Source organism: Microcebus murinus, chromosome 18 (genome assembly GCF_040939455.1).
Source record: "Microcebus murinus isolate Inina chromosome 18, M.murinus_Inina_mat1.0, whole genome shotgun sequence".
Taxonomy (NCBI): Eukaryota; Metazoa; Chordata; class Mammalia; order Primates; family Cheirogaleidae; genus Microcebus; species Microcebus murinus.
In genome coordinates this window covers 9,370,907-9,385,228 of record NC_134121.1, presented here as the reverse complement: position 1 = coordinate 9,385,228, position 14,322 = coordinate 9,370,907, and the positions used below count along the sequence as shown (strand labels likewise).

The 14,322-nt window shown below is 46.4% G+C and overlaps 1 protein-coding gene across 1 annotated transcript in view; it reads left to right on the top strand.

Annotated features, from left to right (window-relative positions):
- The first annotated feature begins 367 nt into the window (after positions 1 to 367).
- The window catches only part of MYH13 (myosin heavy chain 13), a 96,138-nt gene continuing 82,183 nt past the window's right edge, over positions 368 to 14,322 (top strand). The window contains exons 1-10 of the mRNA XM_075993897.1: positions 368 to 571; positions 2,268 to 2,411; positions 2,499 to 2,655; positions 4,234 to 4,261; positions 4,350 to 4,461; positions 6,229 to 6,321; positions 8,071 to 8,134; positions 8,219 to 8,317; positions 8,421 to 8,524; positions 11,327 to 11,465. Coding sequence (XP_075850012.1) covers positions 368 to 571; positions 2,268 to 2,411; positions 2,499 to 2,655; positions 4,234 to 4,261; positions 4,350 to 4,461; positions 6,229 to 6,321; positions 8,071 to 8,134; positions 8,219 to 8,317; positions 8,421 to 8,524; positions 11,327 to 11,465 — 1,144 coding nt within the window. The remainder of the gene's footprint in view (positions 572 to 2,267; positions 2,412 to 2,498; positions 2,656 to 4,233; positions 4,262 to 4,349; positions 4,462 to 6,228; positions 6,322 to 8,070; positions 8,135 to 8,218; positions 8,318 to 8,420; positions 8,525 to 11,326; positions 11,466 to 14,322) is intronic.

Here is a 14,322-nt window from a genome sequence, read left to right as displayed (position 1 = left end):
CACAAATAGGATGGACAATTTAGAAAGTGCTACCTGGAGCCTCTTCTACTGGGCTCATCTTGGCTTTAATTGATTCAGACTTGTACATGTGGGGTTGAACTAAGAGATAGTGCCCAAATTGACACTCAACCATCTTGGTTTTTTTCTTAGAATAAAATATCCCCTTTAGCTCATTCCCACTTACTCACTCCGAGCTCCTTGACCTGGCTGTAGATATCTCAGGGCCTAGGTTAATCCTGGGAGCCTGTGAATCTGGCCCCTGTCTGAATGGAAATAACAAGCAGGGGCCCTGCAGATTCAGTAGTTACCAAAGTGCAAGACTCAGCAGCCCGCCTCCCCACCCCTGTCTTCCCAGCCCCCTGCAGTCATGAGCTCCGATGCAGAGATGGCCATTTTTGGAGAAGCAGCTCCCTACCTCCGGAAACCAGAGAAGGAGAGAATCGAGGCTCAGAATCGCCCGTTCGATTCTAAGAAAGCCTGCTTTGCAGTGGATGATAAAGAAATGTACGTGAAAGGTATGATCGAGAGCAGGGAAAATGACAAAGTCACAGTCAAGACCCTGGATGACCGGGTAAGTGTTGATTTTGTCTTTGATAATATGGGCATCCTCGTTTACTTTTGGAGCAGATGATTAGAAATTGCATGCTGGTCTGTAGCAAATTGAAGTCTGAACAGAATGTATGAATAGTTTGTCCGCTGTGCAGTGAAGTAGCAGGTGGAAGCTGCTATGGCTTGCACCTTTGCTCCTGCCTCTTTCCTTCTCCTAGGACTTGGGCTTTCAGGGGTTTTGTGGTGTTTGATTTGGAGGAAAGTGGCAGGTGAGGGTAGGAGAGATTGGACTGTTTAAGGGAGGGGGTGATGCTGTTTCCTTCAGGATGGGCTGACCAAATATAGCTCTCTGGGCTGCAGAGTGATTCTTTCAGAGGAAGCTCAAAGGCATTGCCTCATTTAACACAGAGAATTACTGTGTGCTGTTCAGTGCTTACTGGACACCCACCAGGTGTAGGTCACAGTGTTGGCCACTTTGGAAATATAGGAAATCTCAACACCTGCTTTCCCTAATTTACCATCTAGTGTAAGCATCACAATGTGTATGGCAGGTACGTGTCTCAGTTCACAAACTCGGGCATGTGAGACAGATCTTGCTTTTATTTTTATTATTGAACTTAACCTCTGATTTCAGCCCCTTTACACTGGGCTGGAAATGATTTTTTCAGTTACTCTTGGGGTCCCCACAACCTCAGCATTGTGTCAGATTTTCAGAACCTTACACAGTACTGGGCACCCACTCCCCCCTGGATGATCTGTTAAGAAAAAAAGTCCCATTGCCTAAAGGTTCAGGATACATAGACTTTTCTACCTCCCCTTCTGCTACCCTGGCTGTCCCTGTCTAGTCTAGAGTGGTGGGACAAGAGGACCTCCCTTCCTCAAGACACTTGGTCTATACCAGAAAATCCCTTTCCTTTTACCTTTTCTGTAAAACCCTTACTAAGGACGTAGGCTCTTAGAAAACAAAATCCAGAAAGTCTTTAAGGCTCTTTCTCTTTTCTGTCCTATTTTCCACCTCTCCTGAGTGATGGAGCAGAGGGCCAGCTGTGTGCTTGTAAGGGAGATAGAGGCAGGAAAAACACCAAGGGGAGAAAAATTAAGTAACAGTCTCAAAATATTATTATCCATGAACCATGATGCAAATCCAGATGTTTTAACTATTAGAGCAGAAGTACAAAGAATTATAGGAGCCTTGAAGCAACCGGGGAGAGAGGAAACAGGGCATGGAAGAGCTGGCACCTGAGATGAGATTTAAAGTTTTCTAAACTTATGAAGATAAGCAGGAGTACTTAGGTGGAAACCCAAAGAACACATTGGAGCAGTTCTAACCTTCCAACCTTGGTTTCATCACAGTACTGACAGCAAATAGGGTGGACAGCCTGCCCTGGCCTCGGCTACCTAAGCCCCATCTGGCCACCCTGAGGGCCAAAAGGCTCTGAGGCTCTGCACACCTGTAACCCGGTCCTGGTGCCCATCCTGGTGCATACTGCTGCAGGGTGACTGGGGACAGCAGGCCAGAATGGGTTATGGAGTGTGACCAGATTTGTCAAAAACAATTATTTGTGGATCATCTCAGGGCACATGGAAATTGTCCATAAGGTTATCCATGGTAATGGGGTAATTGCTCCATGATATCTCACTACTCCCACCACTCCGGTACAGTAGGGTGTGGATCGCTGGCTCTCCCACTCAACTCCTGCTTCTCCTCCCACACCCAGACCCTCACTCTGAACAGTGACCAGGTGTTCCCCATGAACCCCCCCAAATTTGACAAGATCGAGGACATGGCCATGATGACTCACCTGCACGAGCCGGCCGTGCTGTACAACCTCAAAGAGCGCTACGCAGCCTGGATGATCTACGTGAGTGGCCTGCAACATCTCTTTTTATTTTGTTTATTTCTCTGAACAAAAAAGCAAGATCCACGTTGAATTTTCTGATTTCCCCAGACCTACTCAGGCCTCTTCTGTGTCACCGTCAACCCCTATAAGTGGCTGCCGGTGTACAACCCCGAGGTGGTGACGGCCTACCGAGGCAAGAAGCGCCAGGAGGCCCCGCCCCACATCTTCTCCATCTCCGACAACGCCTATCAGTTCATGCTGACCGGTCAGTCAGTTCTTTGATTCATATTGTTTGAAGTTGTTCTTTGTAAATTATTCAAGCCCTTGACAGGCTTTGTCACCTGAATGACCAATGATCAAAGCGATCTCAGGAGACTCAGGTGATTTGGAAACGGAAAACCTGGGGAACAGCATCTTCCACTACCAATCACAGTGCATGGCTCGGCCAAGGTCACACTTAGCTGGAGCCACACTTGGCTCATGCTTCTTTGGGGGAGTGTGGAAGACAAGGAGATACCCCGGCCCTACCTCCAAAGAACCCCTGATATGGACACACTCGGAAGAGAAACTATATTAGTAGCCACTTAGGGAACGCAAAGTTGGAGAAATGGGTACAGCAGTGTCCCTTCATCTGCCTTCTTTCCCACACTCGGACTCCGCTTTCCCTTCCTAAATTTCCAGAATGGCATTGGAAGTAGAGATATGGTAATAAAATTCTCATGCCGTTATGCCTATTATCAAGTCTGTCTGTTCAATTTTCGCCCGAATTGATTTGGCATAGACACTAGCATTTGAGATCTGCAGATGCTTTAAAAATCATCGAATACAATGGTGCCCACACTCCCGTCATTTCTGTCTTACAGTCACAATCCTTGCCATTTCTGCAAATTTAATATTAATATTTTTCATTAAATTTATTAAAGTTACATTAATTATAAAGGGAAGGTTAACATGATATCTCTATTTCCATTAGTTTGCTATGGCTGCTATAACAGAGTGTCACAGACTAGGTGGCTTAAAAAGCAGAACTTTGCCATCTCACAGTCCGAGAGACTAGAAGTCTGAGATCCGGGTGTTGCAGGGTCCGTTCCTTCTGAGGGCTGTGAGGGAGACTCTGTCCCCTGCCTCCCTCCTAACTCCCGTGGTTTGCTAGAGAAAGCTTCGGCATTCCTTGGTTTGCAGAAGCATCACCTGCTCCCTGCCTTCAGCTTCACGTGACATTCTCCCTGTGCGCATTGTCGCCACCTTTCCTCTGTTTATGAGGACACGAGTCATGCCGGCTTAGGCCCTCGTCTTGACTAATTACACCTGCATCTCATTTACACCACATTTTCAAATAAAGTCTTATTCTGAGATATTGGGCATTAGCACTTCAATATATGAATGTTAGGGGGATGCAATTCAATCCATGCAGTATTATAGATGGAAAACCATCGTCACTTTCCACATGAAGAAGGTAAACAAAAAAGGAAAATGCAATGACAATCCATCAGTGCCTATAAATTCTAATTAGAAGCTGTGGCCTCCCTCAGGCTCTGAACCTGAGACTGGCTTTCTTTGTTAAAAAGGGAGATGAGACAGTGCTGGCTGGCAAGCAATTACAGATCTACGAACATGGGTGACTTTTACACTGCAGGACCCACTGCTCCCTTCCCAGGCCGCTCGTGTTGCACATCCTACATTTGAGAAACCTGCACAAATTGTCCCAAAGGAGATTAGGCATGCCCAAATCATTAAAGCCATTAACTAGAGCCCATGTTTTCTAACCATCCCCGATGTTGCCCTATTACTATATTCTGTTCGTTGTTTATTTGATTTGTTTTGCTTTCTTCTGCATTTCTAGATCGAGACAACCAGTCCATCCTCATCACGTGAGTAACCCGTGTTTGCAGCACAATGACTTGGACACCAGTGCTGTCTCTTCCGCTCTCCTTTATCCCCTTCCTTTTAACTCCACAGTGGAGAGTCTGGGGCTGGGAAAACGGTGAACACCAAGCGTGTCATCCAGTACTTTGCAACAATTGCAGTCACTGGGGACAAGAAGAAAGAGTCGCAGCCCGGAAAAATGCAGGTGAGCAGCTGCCTGCCCCTGGGGGCTTGTTGGAATGAGTGTGATTGAAAGACTGATTGAGCACCAAGTGTATGTAAGGCATGTGCTCAGCAGAGATGGATAGGTAAGAAAAACTCTGTTTCTCCTCTCTAATGCCTTGCACAGAACACTTCTGACACCAAATGTACAGGGTTTTGCCACACCTCGCAATTCTCCAGTTCTCCGTGGACACCAACTGGGTGTCCTACAATTCAACTCAATTCTCACACTGACTACTTGGAGATAGAGAGTCACCTCCCACAAGTTAAGGGCTCAATCCCACAAGACTAACCCCACTTCAGATACCAGTCACAAGTCCAGGCCTCCTGAACTTGTAACCAACGGGCTGTTAATTGGGGGGTTCTCACTATAATTTACTAGAACGGCTCTTAGAAGTCAGGGAAACACTTTACTTACACTTACCAGTTTATTATAAAGGATACAACTTAGGAACAGTCAAATGGAAAAGATGTACAGGGCAAGGTATGGGGAGGGGGTGGAGCTTCCATGCCCTCTCCGGACACACCACCCTCCCAGCACCTCCATGTGCCCACCCACCTGGAAGCTCCCCAAAACCCCTTTGTGTAGGATTTTTATGGAGGCTGCGTTACATAGACATGATAGATTAAACCATTGACCATTGTTGATTGACTCAACTGTTAGCCCTCTTCCTCCCCCGAGGTAATGGGTGGGGCTGAAATTTCCAACCTTCTAACCATATGGTTGGTTCCACTGGCAACCTTCCCCACCTGAAGCTATCCAGGAGCCCCCACCTATAAAGTCTTCTCCTTGGCACAGAAAACGACACTTACCACTTCAGAGATTCCAAGGGTTTTAGGAGCTGCGTACCAGGAAACTAGACGAAGACCAAAATATATATTTCTTATAGTACATTATCTCTTGGGGCAAAGCAAGAAGTGGTTCCACCCGAGTGGACTTGGGTTCTTAGCAACAGCTAAGTGACCTTGACCAACTCCACATGCTCCTCTGGAGAAGGAATTGGTCACACCTGTGGCTCTCAAACTGGAGCACACATCAGGATCAACAAGAGGCCTTCTTCACAAGGGACAGTGGGGTCCCAGGCCCAGAGTTCTTGATTGTGTAGGTCTAAGGTGGGATCTCATATTTTACATTTCAACATGTTCCCAGGTAGTGTTCAGGCTGCTAGTCCAGGGGCCACAAGTTTCCAAATTGCTCTGGACCAGAAGGATAAGTAGTCATGGAGGTCAGGGTGAAAACCCTGCTTTCTGTGGTGGACCTCTGAATAGTAACTCTGATAAAATATTTTTTGCTACTTAAAAAACTTTTCTGAGAATGACTATTGCTGTCGTATCATCTCTTAGGTCACTTGCATTGCTCACATTCTAGTTCTCCTGAATACAAATGTCTGTGATGTTAGGTAGGTCACATGCATGAGGTAACAGAGGTACATGTTCCATGATTTATATGAAATGTTATCAGAAAGGCAGTCTGGATGTCATGACAGAGAGGGTGATGTTCCAGCCTGGAATCTGGCATGACCGGAAGTCACTTGAATGCTGTACTAACAAGAGCCCTTCTGGGATGGGACCTTGAAGACTCCTTTGGTGGGTGGGACGGGGACTGTGGGTTCTGCACTAGCCACCAGGGGAGGCTGGTCTACATCTGTCCCTGGGCCCTGCCCAGAGCACCCACACTTTTGAGTCACCAAGGGGCTACTTCAGAAAATGGTCCGAAGTTCTCTCCTTTCCTCTTCTTGTTTGTTGCTAGGGAACCCTGGAGGATCAGATCATTCAGGCCAACCCGCTGCTGGAAGCCTTTGGAAATGCCAAAACTGTGAGGAATGACAACTCCTCAAGATTTGTAAGATCCAGTCCAATTTTTAACTATCCCCAAAAAACCATACCTTCCCTTGAAATGCTGGATATGAAAAATTGCCACATAAATTAGAATATACCGGGCCAAATGATTCAGATCAATCTACCCACCTGGAATATTTTGATGCACTTTGAAGAACATTTGGAGTTCTTTCCATCAGAGGGATGATTCAGCTGCACTTCCCTAACTAGTCAATATCACCTCACAGAGCCCTGGAGCCACTCACAGAGATTCAAATTCCATAATTAGCAGTTCTTTTATGCCAAAATGGGTCTCTCTGTGTAGAAACATTTTAAAATGTAAAAGTCCATTGGACAATATCCGTTGACTTAGCTACAAAAACCTTAGTGTGCATAAAGCTAGCAAGTTTGACTTCCTCCAGTCTAGTAGGCGTTGGGAGCAGTGAAGGTAGGAGAAGAGCTCAAAAACTGGGACTGGATTGATACTGAAGGCTATGCCCCATCCTTCTACATTTCACTTAAGATTGGCTCAACAGAAGAGGTATTTACTTCCACACTGGCAAAGGAACATCCACCCCTCTGTTTCATTTCACTGGCCAGTGGAGCAAGTACTCAAGAGGTGAAGCTCTCATTTATGCCTATGGTTGCAAAAGTGCATCAGAGCTTCACACACGTCGTAGTTGCCTAATCTCAAGCTCACATTTTATTGTCACACCTCAAAGATGAAATGGTTATCAGTGAGAAAGTAGATGCATCTATCAAGGACTATGGCTCTGAGCCCTGACCTTTCTTTCCTTGATTACACACTTTGTACCTTTTGCATTGCCATTTGCACCTCTGTCTTTCTGGGTGCACAGCTAAACTCCTCTTCTTTGTGGGAGGTCTGGGGGCATGTTGCAGGGCCAAGGCATGTTACACATGCCTGAACCAAGTTGGTCATTGCACTAAGCTGACTGCGGCTTAAAGTGGAAGACATGCCTTCAGGCACTCCTGTTATCAGCCCCTCTCATTGAGTCCATAGACCTCTCCTCTGGGCCCTGACCCAGGAGTCACAGTCATTCTAGTTATTCTGTTCCTCCCTCTACCTTCCAAACATTTGTAGGCTAAGAGTGACTTCCATCGACTTCCATTAAGCAGCTAAAAATACTGAAGACCCAACACTTGCAATTCACGCAAATCTCCACTGACCCTTCACTAACTTTTCCTTTGCTTCCTTCAGAAAATATTGAGAAAATATTGAGAATATTGTTGAGTAAAGACCACATTTCAGACTCTGTGGGTAAACAAGCAAGGCAACATTTTTGTCCTCAAATTTGCTAACAGTGTGGTAGAGAACCAACTAAGCAGATAATATAAGAAGGGGGTACACACACACACACACATAAAATTTCACCTCCCAAAAAAATGTCAGATAGACAATACAACCAGGTTATCAACTCAAAGGCATTATGAAGAGTTTGGGAATCCAGATATAACAGAGCAAGATAAAAACCAAGGAATCAGTCAAGAATGACGTGGGCCCAGGAAGAGGGCCAGAGAGGGAAGCTACAGGCATCCCCTGAGCTGTAGGAACAGGACCAGGTGCTTGAGTAGAGCTACCTGAGTGGTGGCCGACCCAGCTTGGGGACTCCGGGTGCTGGCAAGCAGGGAGGAGGGAAGTACTCATGCTCTGTCTGGCATCACTTCCCACCCGTCCGAGCTAGTGCCCATGGAGGCCAGCCACAGAATCGTATAAGTCAAATAACTGTATTACTTTCCATCTACTATTGAACAGGGCAAGTTCATTCGGATTCATTTTGGAGCCACTGGAAAGCTAGCATCAGCGGATATTGAAACCTGTAAGTCCAGACACTCTACAAATAACCTTGGCATTTGGCCACACAGATGACAAAAAGAATCCCATTTTTTTTTTGTTACCTTAGATCTCTTAGAAAAATCCAGAGTGACGTTTCAGTTATCCAGTGAGAGAAGCTACCATATTTTTTACCAAATCATGTCAAACAAGAAGCCAGAACTAATTGGTAAGCCCTCCAGATACCGTTCCTATCTTCAAAATCAGCGACATTGGACAAAACCCCAGGGTGAGTTGTGCGTAAGATGTTAAGAAGATCTTGTGTTTCCCAGACCTGCTTCTGATTTCCACCAACCCCTTCGACTTCCCCTTCGTGAGCCAAGGCGAGGTCACAGTGGCCAGTATTGACGACAGCGAAGAACTGTTGGCAACTGACGTAAGCATGTTACTTCTTTCCGTGTTTACACGCAGAATTGTCGAGCTTGTGGACTGAGAGGCACTTAGCGGACCAGTGGGAAAACTGGGATCCAAGCATCATACGTGTTTAGACCCAGGAGCTCAGAGACCGAGAGCTCAGAGAATGTGTAAGATTGCCCCCCTCCCTGCTTAGCTCCTCTGCACAAGATTCCAAAATTGATATCCAGAAGGTTCCCCAAGCAGGCCTTCAGTTCTATTTCCCAGCATTTTAATTGGGATAAATTTTTGCATTTATAGGGTCTTTAACATTTGTTGGAAATTTTCAAGTTACAAAGCCATCTACGTGATTCTTCAAGAAAATTTAGAAAATACAAAAACCAAAATAAAACATAAAGCAGGGGGAAAAGCCAGTCTCTCCATTTTTCTTTCTACCTACCACCTAAGGCTCTCCTTGGGCACCCACTTCCTCAGTGCACCTGTCAGGCCTGTGGCCTTTATCTTTGGAGGGTAGCTGCAGGATTAATAATCATAATAACAATAACAATATCTGACTCTATTGAGCACTTACATGCGGCAGGCACCGAGATAGATGGCTTTACCTGCATTATCTCATTTTAGCCTCAAATGCTCCTCTGGCTCCTCTGGTACCACTCGTGTCCCCAGTTCACAAATGTGGAAGCTGAGTCTCAGAAAAGTACATGATTTTCCTGAAGCCACAGTTTGTAAATGACTGTGTGTTTAAGCCCAGGTCTGCCTAACCCCAGAACTTGCATTTTTAATTAAAATATGCAATCTCTGAGCAATTCATCTCCACCTGTGCTGTCCCTACCCTCATCGAAGCCGCAAGAGCTTGTGGAAAAGGGTCTTGCTCATCATCCTGGGGACAGTGCCCCATGACTAGCTTCTTAGCCTTCATCTGGTGACTTTTCCAGGTGATGCTAATCTTTTTAAGGCAAATAAAAAATGTTCATAATCAAAGTAACTTCAGTTATCTTAAAGTCTAGTTAGGTTAAAAGAAAAACTTCAGGCAAATTAAATTTAGCAGAGTTTATCTGAGCAAAGAATGATTCATGAATCAGACAGCGCTCAGAATAAGGAGAGGTTCGGAGAGCTCCGGCCAGCAAGCCAGGCAGGCAGGCAGCATTTATAGACAGAAAAAGGAATTGACGCACCGAACAGCTTGCTTGGTTGCAGCCCCACGTTCGCCTTACTTGAGCACGGTGCTTGAGGCCTTTGCCCTGTATGGGCATGGTCTGATCAGCTGGCAGCCAGTCATTGGCTGAGACTCAGCTAGTTGGTGCAAGCATATAGTCTCAGTTAGGTGACGGTTTGTTTATGTACTAAGTGAGGTTACAGTTCACCACACACAGAGGCAGACTGAGACCAAATTCAATTTAACAGTTTTTCGATATTTTTAAACATGTGTCTCCGGTCTTCACTGATTTGTGAGCACAGAAAGGGCCAGGCTAATGACTGATGCAAGGCCTCCAGCCCCCAAGACAGGTCCTTCTAAGGAATTCTAAGTCACCAGAGGTGTCTCATGTCCTCTCTGTGGATGCTTTGCTGCCAGGGGCTGCTGTTGCTCCTGCCTCTCACGGAGCTCCTCCTGAGTGATGGTTTGTGGCCAAGCACAGGGAGAACGCCCTCCTCCCCCAAAGATGACATTCTCCAAGAGCTCCCCAGGCAGTCATGCTCTCACCTGGCTCTCTCAGTGCTTAGCGAGAGTTCTTTCTCCTTTAACCTACAGCGACCTCTCCCTAGGGCAAAAATATGCCTTCCTGAGATGGGATTTGAATTTAAGGGATGGCCATGATGGGCTCAGAATCTCTGCCCCATCAGTCAGCTCTTCACACAGGCTCTTCCTCCCAAAGCGGGCGCTAGTCCAGGACTGCCTCACTCTTCCATACCGCCCCGCTGATGCACGAGGTCTATCCTACCGGCTCACCAGACATGTCCAGACATGTTTCAACAGACATGTCCAGACATGTTTCCAAACCCTGCTGTGTAATCAATACGTAATACCCCAGAGAAGAATGTTTGTAGTTGAAACTTTTATAGTAGAAGATGGGCAAAGTGGCTATAAAACCAAACCAGCAACTACTGTAGGGTTTGAAGTGACGCAGCCCTTTAAACCTCCAGTCCCCAGGCTTACCACATCCTCCCTGTATGACTTGGGGCAGGTTGCTTACCCACATAGAACCTCAGTTCCTCACCTGGAAATTTGGAAAAATCTCTACACCTAGAAGGTCCTAATGGAGATGTAATGAGATAGCATACAGATGGTGCCTACCCAGTGCCTAGCACATAGAAAGGGCTCTGCAAATGTGTACCCCTTTCTCATTTGAAAAGTGATGTTACTATCTTTGATGGTCTTCCGTTCCAGATCTAATGTTCGATTCTGCTTGTTGTCTTGAGTCTGAACAACACTGGAATTCCTGGACTGCAAAAGCAAACTCTCCAGCTGTTGGCCACTATTTCTCAGCCAATATCCATGACATTTCCTTCTCTCAGTATCATGCGATGGTTCCCAATTCCTCCAGAAAAGAGCTACCAAATCTATGCATAGTGGGGAAAGACTATAGTCAGTTCTTATTTTATGGAATAAGACCGATAATTCACATTTTCTTCCCATAATTTCCATCCAACCACACAAACGTGTTAAACAAATGATCTTCAACCCCTAACTTACCACACCCCACCTGTCATCCACTTATTCCAGCAAATGCTGTCTCATGTACTAAACAAAAGAAAAGGTAAGGCCAGGAACAAGCTGCACACGGATCCCTGAGCCCTACCGTGCTGGCTGTCCTTTCTCTCTCAGAGCGCCATTGACATCCTGGGCTTCAGCTCAGAGGAGAAAGTTGGCATCTACAAGCTGACGGGAGCCGTGATGCACTACGGGAACATGAAGTTCAAGCAGAAGCAGCGGGAGGAGCAGGCAGAGCCAGACGGCACCGAAGGTAAGCGCATCTGGGAAGGGGGCTGGGATTGGACTCTCTGCCCGAGTTCATCCGTGAACTGGGCCACGTGAGATAAACTGCGTTCAAGAGCTGCTCTTCCAAAATTATATAAATCAAATTTGTGTGGCCTGAAGCTCATCGTACATGCACTGGGGAAGTCTGCTCCCTCAGTCAAGGGCTCCTATAGTGGGGAATCCTCGAAAACTAAAAAGCATTATTCTCACAAATAAATAATCACCGGCCACTCCATCTTTCACCATCTCAGTTTACCTCTTTCTTTAAGGTGAACTTCTGTGAAAGAATATTGTCAAGTGAACTTCACTTTCTCTCTGCGCATATTATTGATAATGTCCAGAGTGCAGTCCTAATCCTTCAGGCCTAAATGAGGACTCTGGTAAAGTGGGGGCCAAGTTTTCTTCCTCTCATCGCTTCCACCCCTGACTTCTGTTGAACTTAACCCTGAACCAAGATCTAGTGAACACACTTGCTTCCTGTAACTCTTACCTGCTGATCCCACCATTGCCCTGGGCCTCCCTCCTAAGAGGCCTGGACATAGAGCAGAGGGGAACAGACACCCCCTCACCCCCATATGTCCTACTTGCTGGACTTATTGTCTCTCACAACGCATCTTACAAGTTCCTTGAATAAAAGGCTGGCAACATGGGTCGTTGCTGGTAGTTCTACCTTTTGATTACGTCCCCACAGTGTGTAAAGCAGGATGTTGTAAACCCTCAGGCAATAAAAGGGAACTACAGCCATGAATTAAAGGCCAGGAAAATCTACATGACCCGATCAGTATCCTATGAAGGCTCATCTGATTAGTTTAGATCTGCCTGGGATAATCTCCCTTCTCATTAATTCAGAGTCAACCGATCAGTAACCTCATTATGGGAGTGATATCCCATCACAGTCACGGCCCCCTCCCATGCTCCAGGGAAGGAGATTATACATGGCATGTACACCAGGGAGTGCTAACCAACAGGAGAGAAACTCAGGAAACACTTCTGACTGGGGTAATCAGGGAAGTCTTCCTAGAGGAAGGTGTACAGACTTGGACTTGGAAGCATGAGTAGGATTCTGAGTGTCAATGGGGAGAGGTCAGTCCAGGCAGAAGAAATGTCACGAGCAAGGGGACAGAGGAAGGAATATGATGGGGACTGAGGGACAGAGAGAGGTCTACTGTTACTATAAAACAAGATATGTGCAGTGGGTTGGTGTCCCAACCCGAGGGACCTTCTGTTACTCGCGGGGGTCGAGGGGGACGTGCCTGAAAGAGATGGGCGAGAGAAAGGAACAAGACTAAGCAAATGGTTGTCAAGGTCTACTTTACTTGGATTCTTAGTAGGTTTTATATACAGAAACAAGGAAGTAGAAACAGAAAAATAGAGTGGGGGGATGATGAGGCTTGGATGTGGGCCAATCAGCCCCAATCAGCGTCTTATTGGCATCGGAAGCTGTTTGTGATTGATCACTCAACCTCAACCTGGCAGGGGGTCAGGAACAATTGCAGGTAGCATGCCCTGGAGCAAGCACGTCATGGAATGCATTCTTCTCGGAACTATAGCTGGAGGGCTGGGTGCTATTTTCGTCTTAGGCTATTTTCCGGGGCGAGGCGGGTGGGTAGCACAAGTCGTCGGGATGTGGAGGGTCTTAGTCTCCAACAGGTTGGTAAGAGATGAGAATTAAAAAGTGACGATTTTGCCATCAGTTCAGGAAGGCCTTGAGTGCCAGGATAATGGTTAGAAGGTTGGAATGGTTAGAATGGTTTAGAAGGGATGTGGCAGGCCACAAAAGTCACTGATTCTCCAACTAGCAGGGAAAATAATGTGGACAACCCAAAATTAATCTGTCAGCAGCCAGGCTCACCAAGAATAGGGAACGTTGGGAAAAAGTGCCATCAGGCTCCTCAGCAAGGGTGGACCGTATTGACACACCTCCCCAAGGGGGTGGCGGTGAGGTATCCCAGACCTGGGGTGTCCAGCCCCAGCAGCTGTGGTTTCAGCGTTTAGGAGAGAAAGTGGAGGGCTCTAACAAGGGCCTGAGCTCGTGGCGTCAGCGATGACATCAACCCAAGTTAACATTTGCACCAGGCATGCTTCACGACAGCCCTGTAACATAGATACTGTCACGGTCCCCCATTTTATAGATGGCAAAACTGAGGCACAAAGAAGCAAAACCGAAATCTGAATCCAGGCAGCCTGACTTGAGAGCCCAGGCTCTTGGCAGTGATACTGTGTCGCAACTATCGGAAATGGTAGAGAGGCCAGCTATTTTGAGGATGAAATGAGCAGGACTTGGTGCCTGACTGATCACAGGCATGTTAGGGGGAGGAAAGGAGAATATATCACCCCAAGCTGTCAAGTTTAAGTGACTAGTAGAAGAATAATGGTACCATTCACCTAAACAGGCAAAGCAGGAAGAGGAGATAGTTTGAGCAAAGAGTAAAAAACACACATTCGACCTCTGCTTAAGTACTGAACAAATACCATGCTGGATTTTTATTAACTTATCTCCCCAAATAGCAATGTGGTGACAGTCCAAACCAAGGAGGATCTGTCCCTGGGGAGGAATATTTCTCTACCTTCTCGATGAGCTCGATGTGGGCAGCCAGGTCCATCCCAAAGTCAATGAATGTCCACTGAGATACACAAAATGATATAGCCTGTGAACTACATGCAACTGCCAGCAATCAACTGCTTTGACCATCACCAAACACCTGAAGGCAGGGTCAAGGTTTCATATTTCTCTCTCAGCTATTAGCACGGCACTTTGCATAAATTTGGAAGGTGCCCAATGTATATTGCCAGCTGCCCAAATGACGCCTCCTTTACTCATATACAATTTGAATGTATATGAG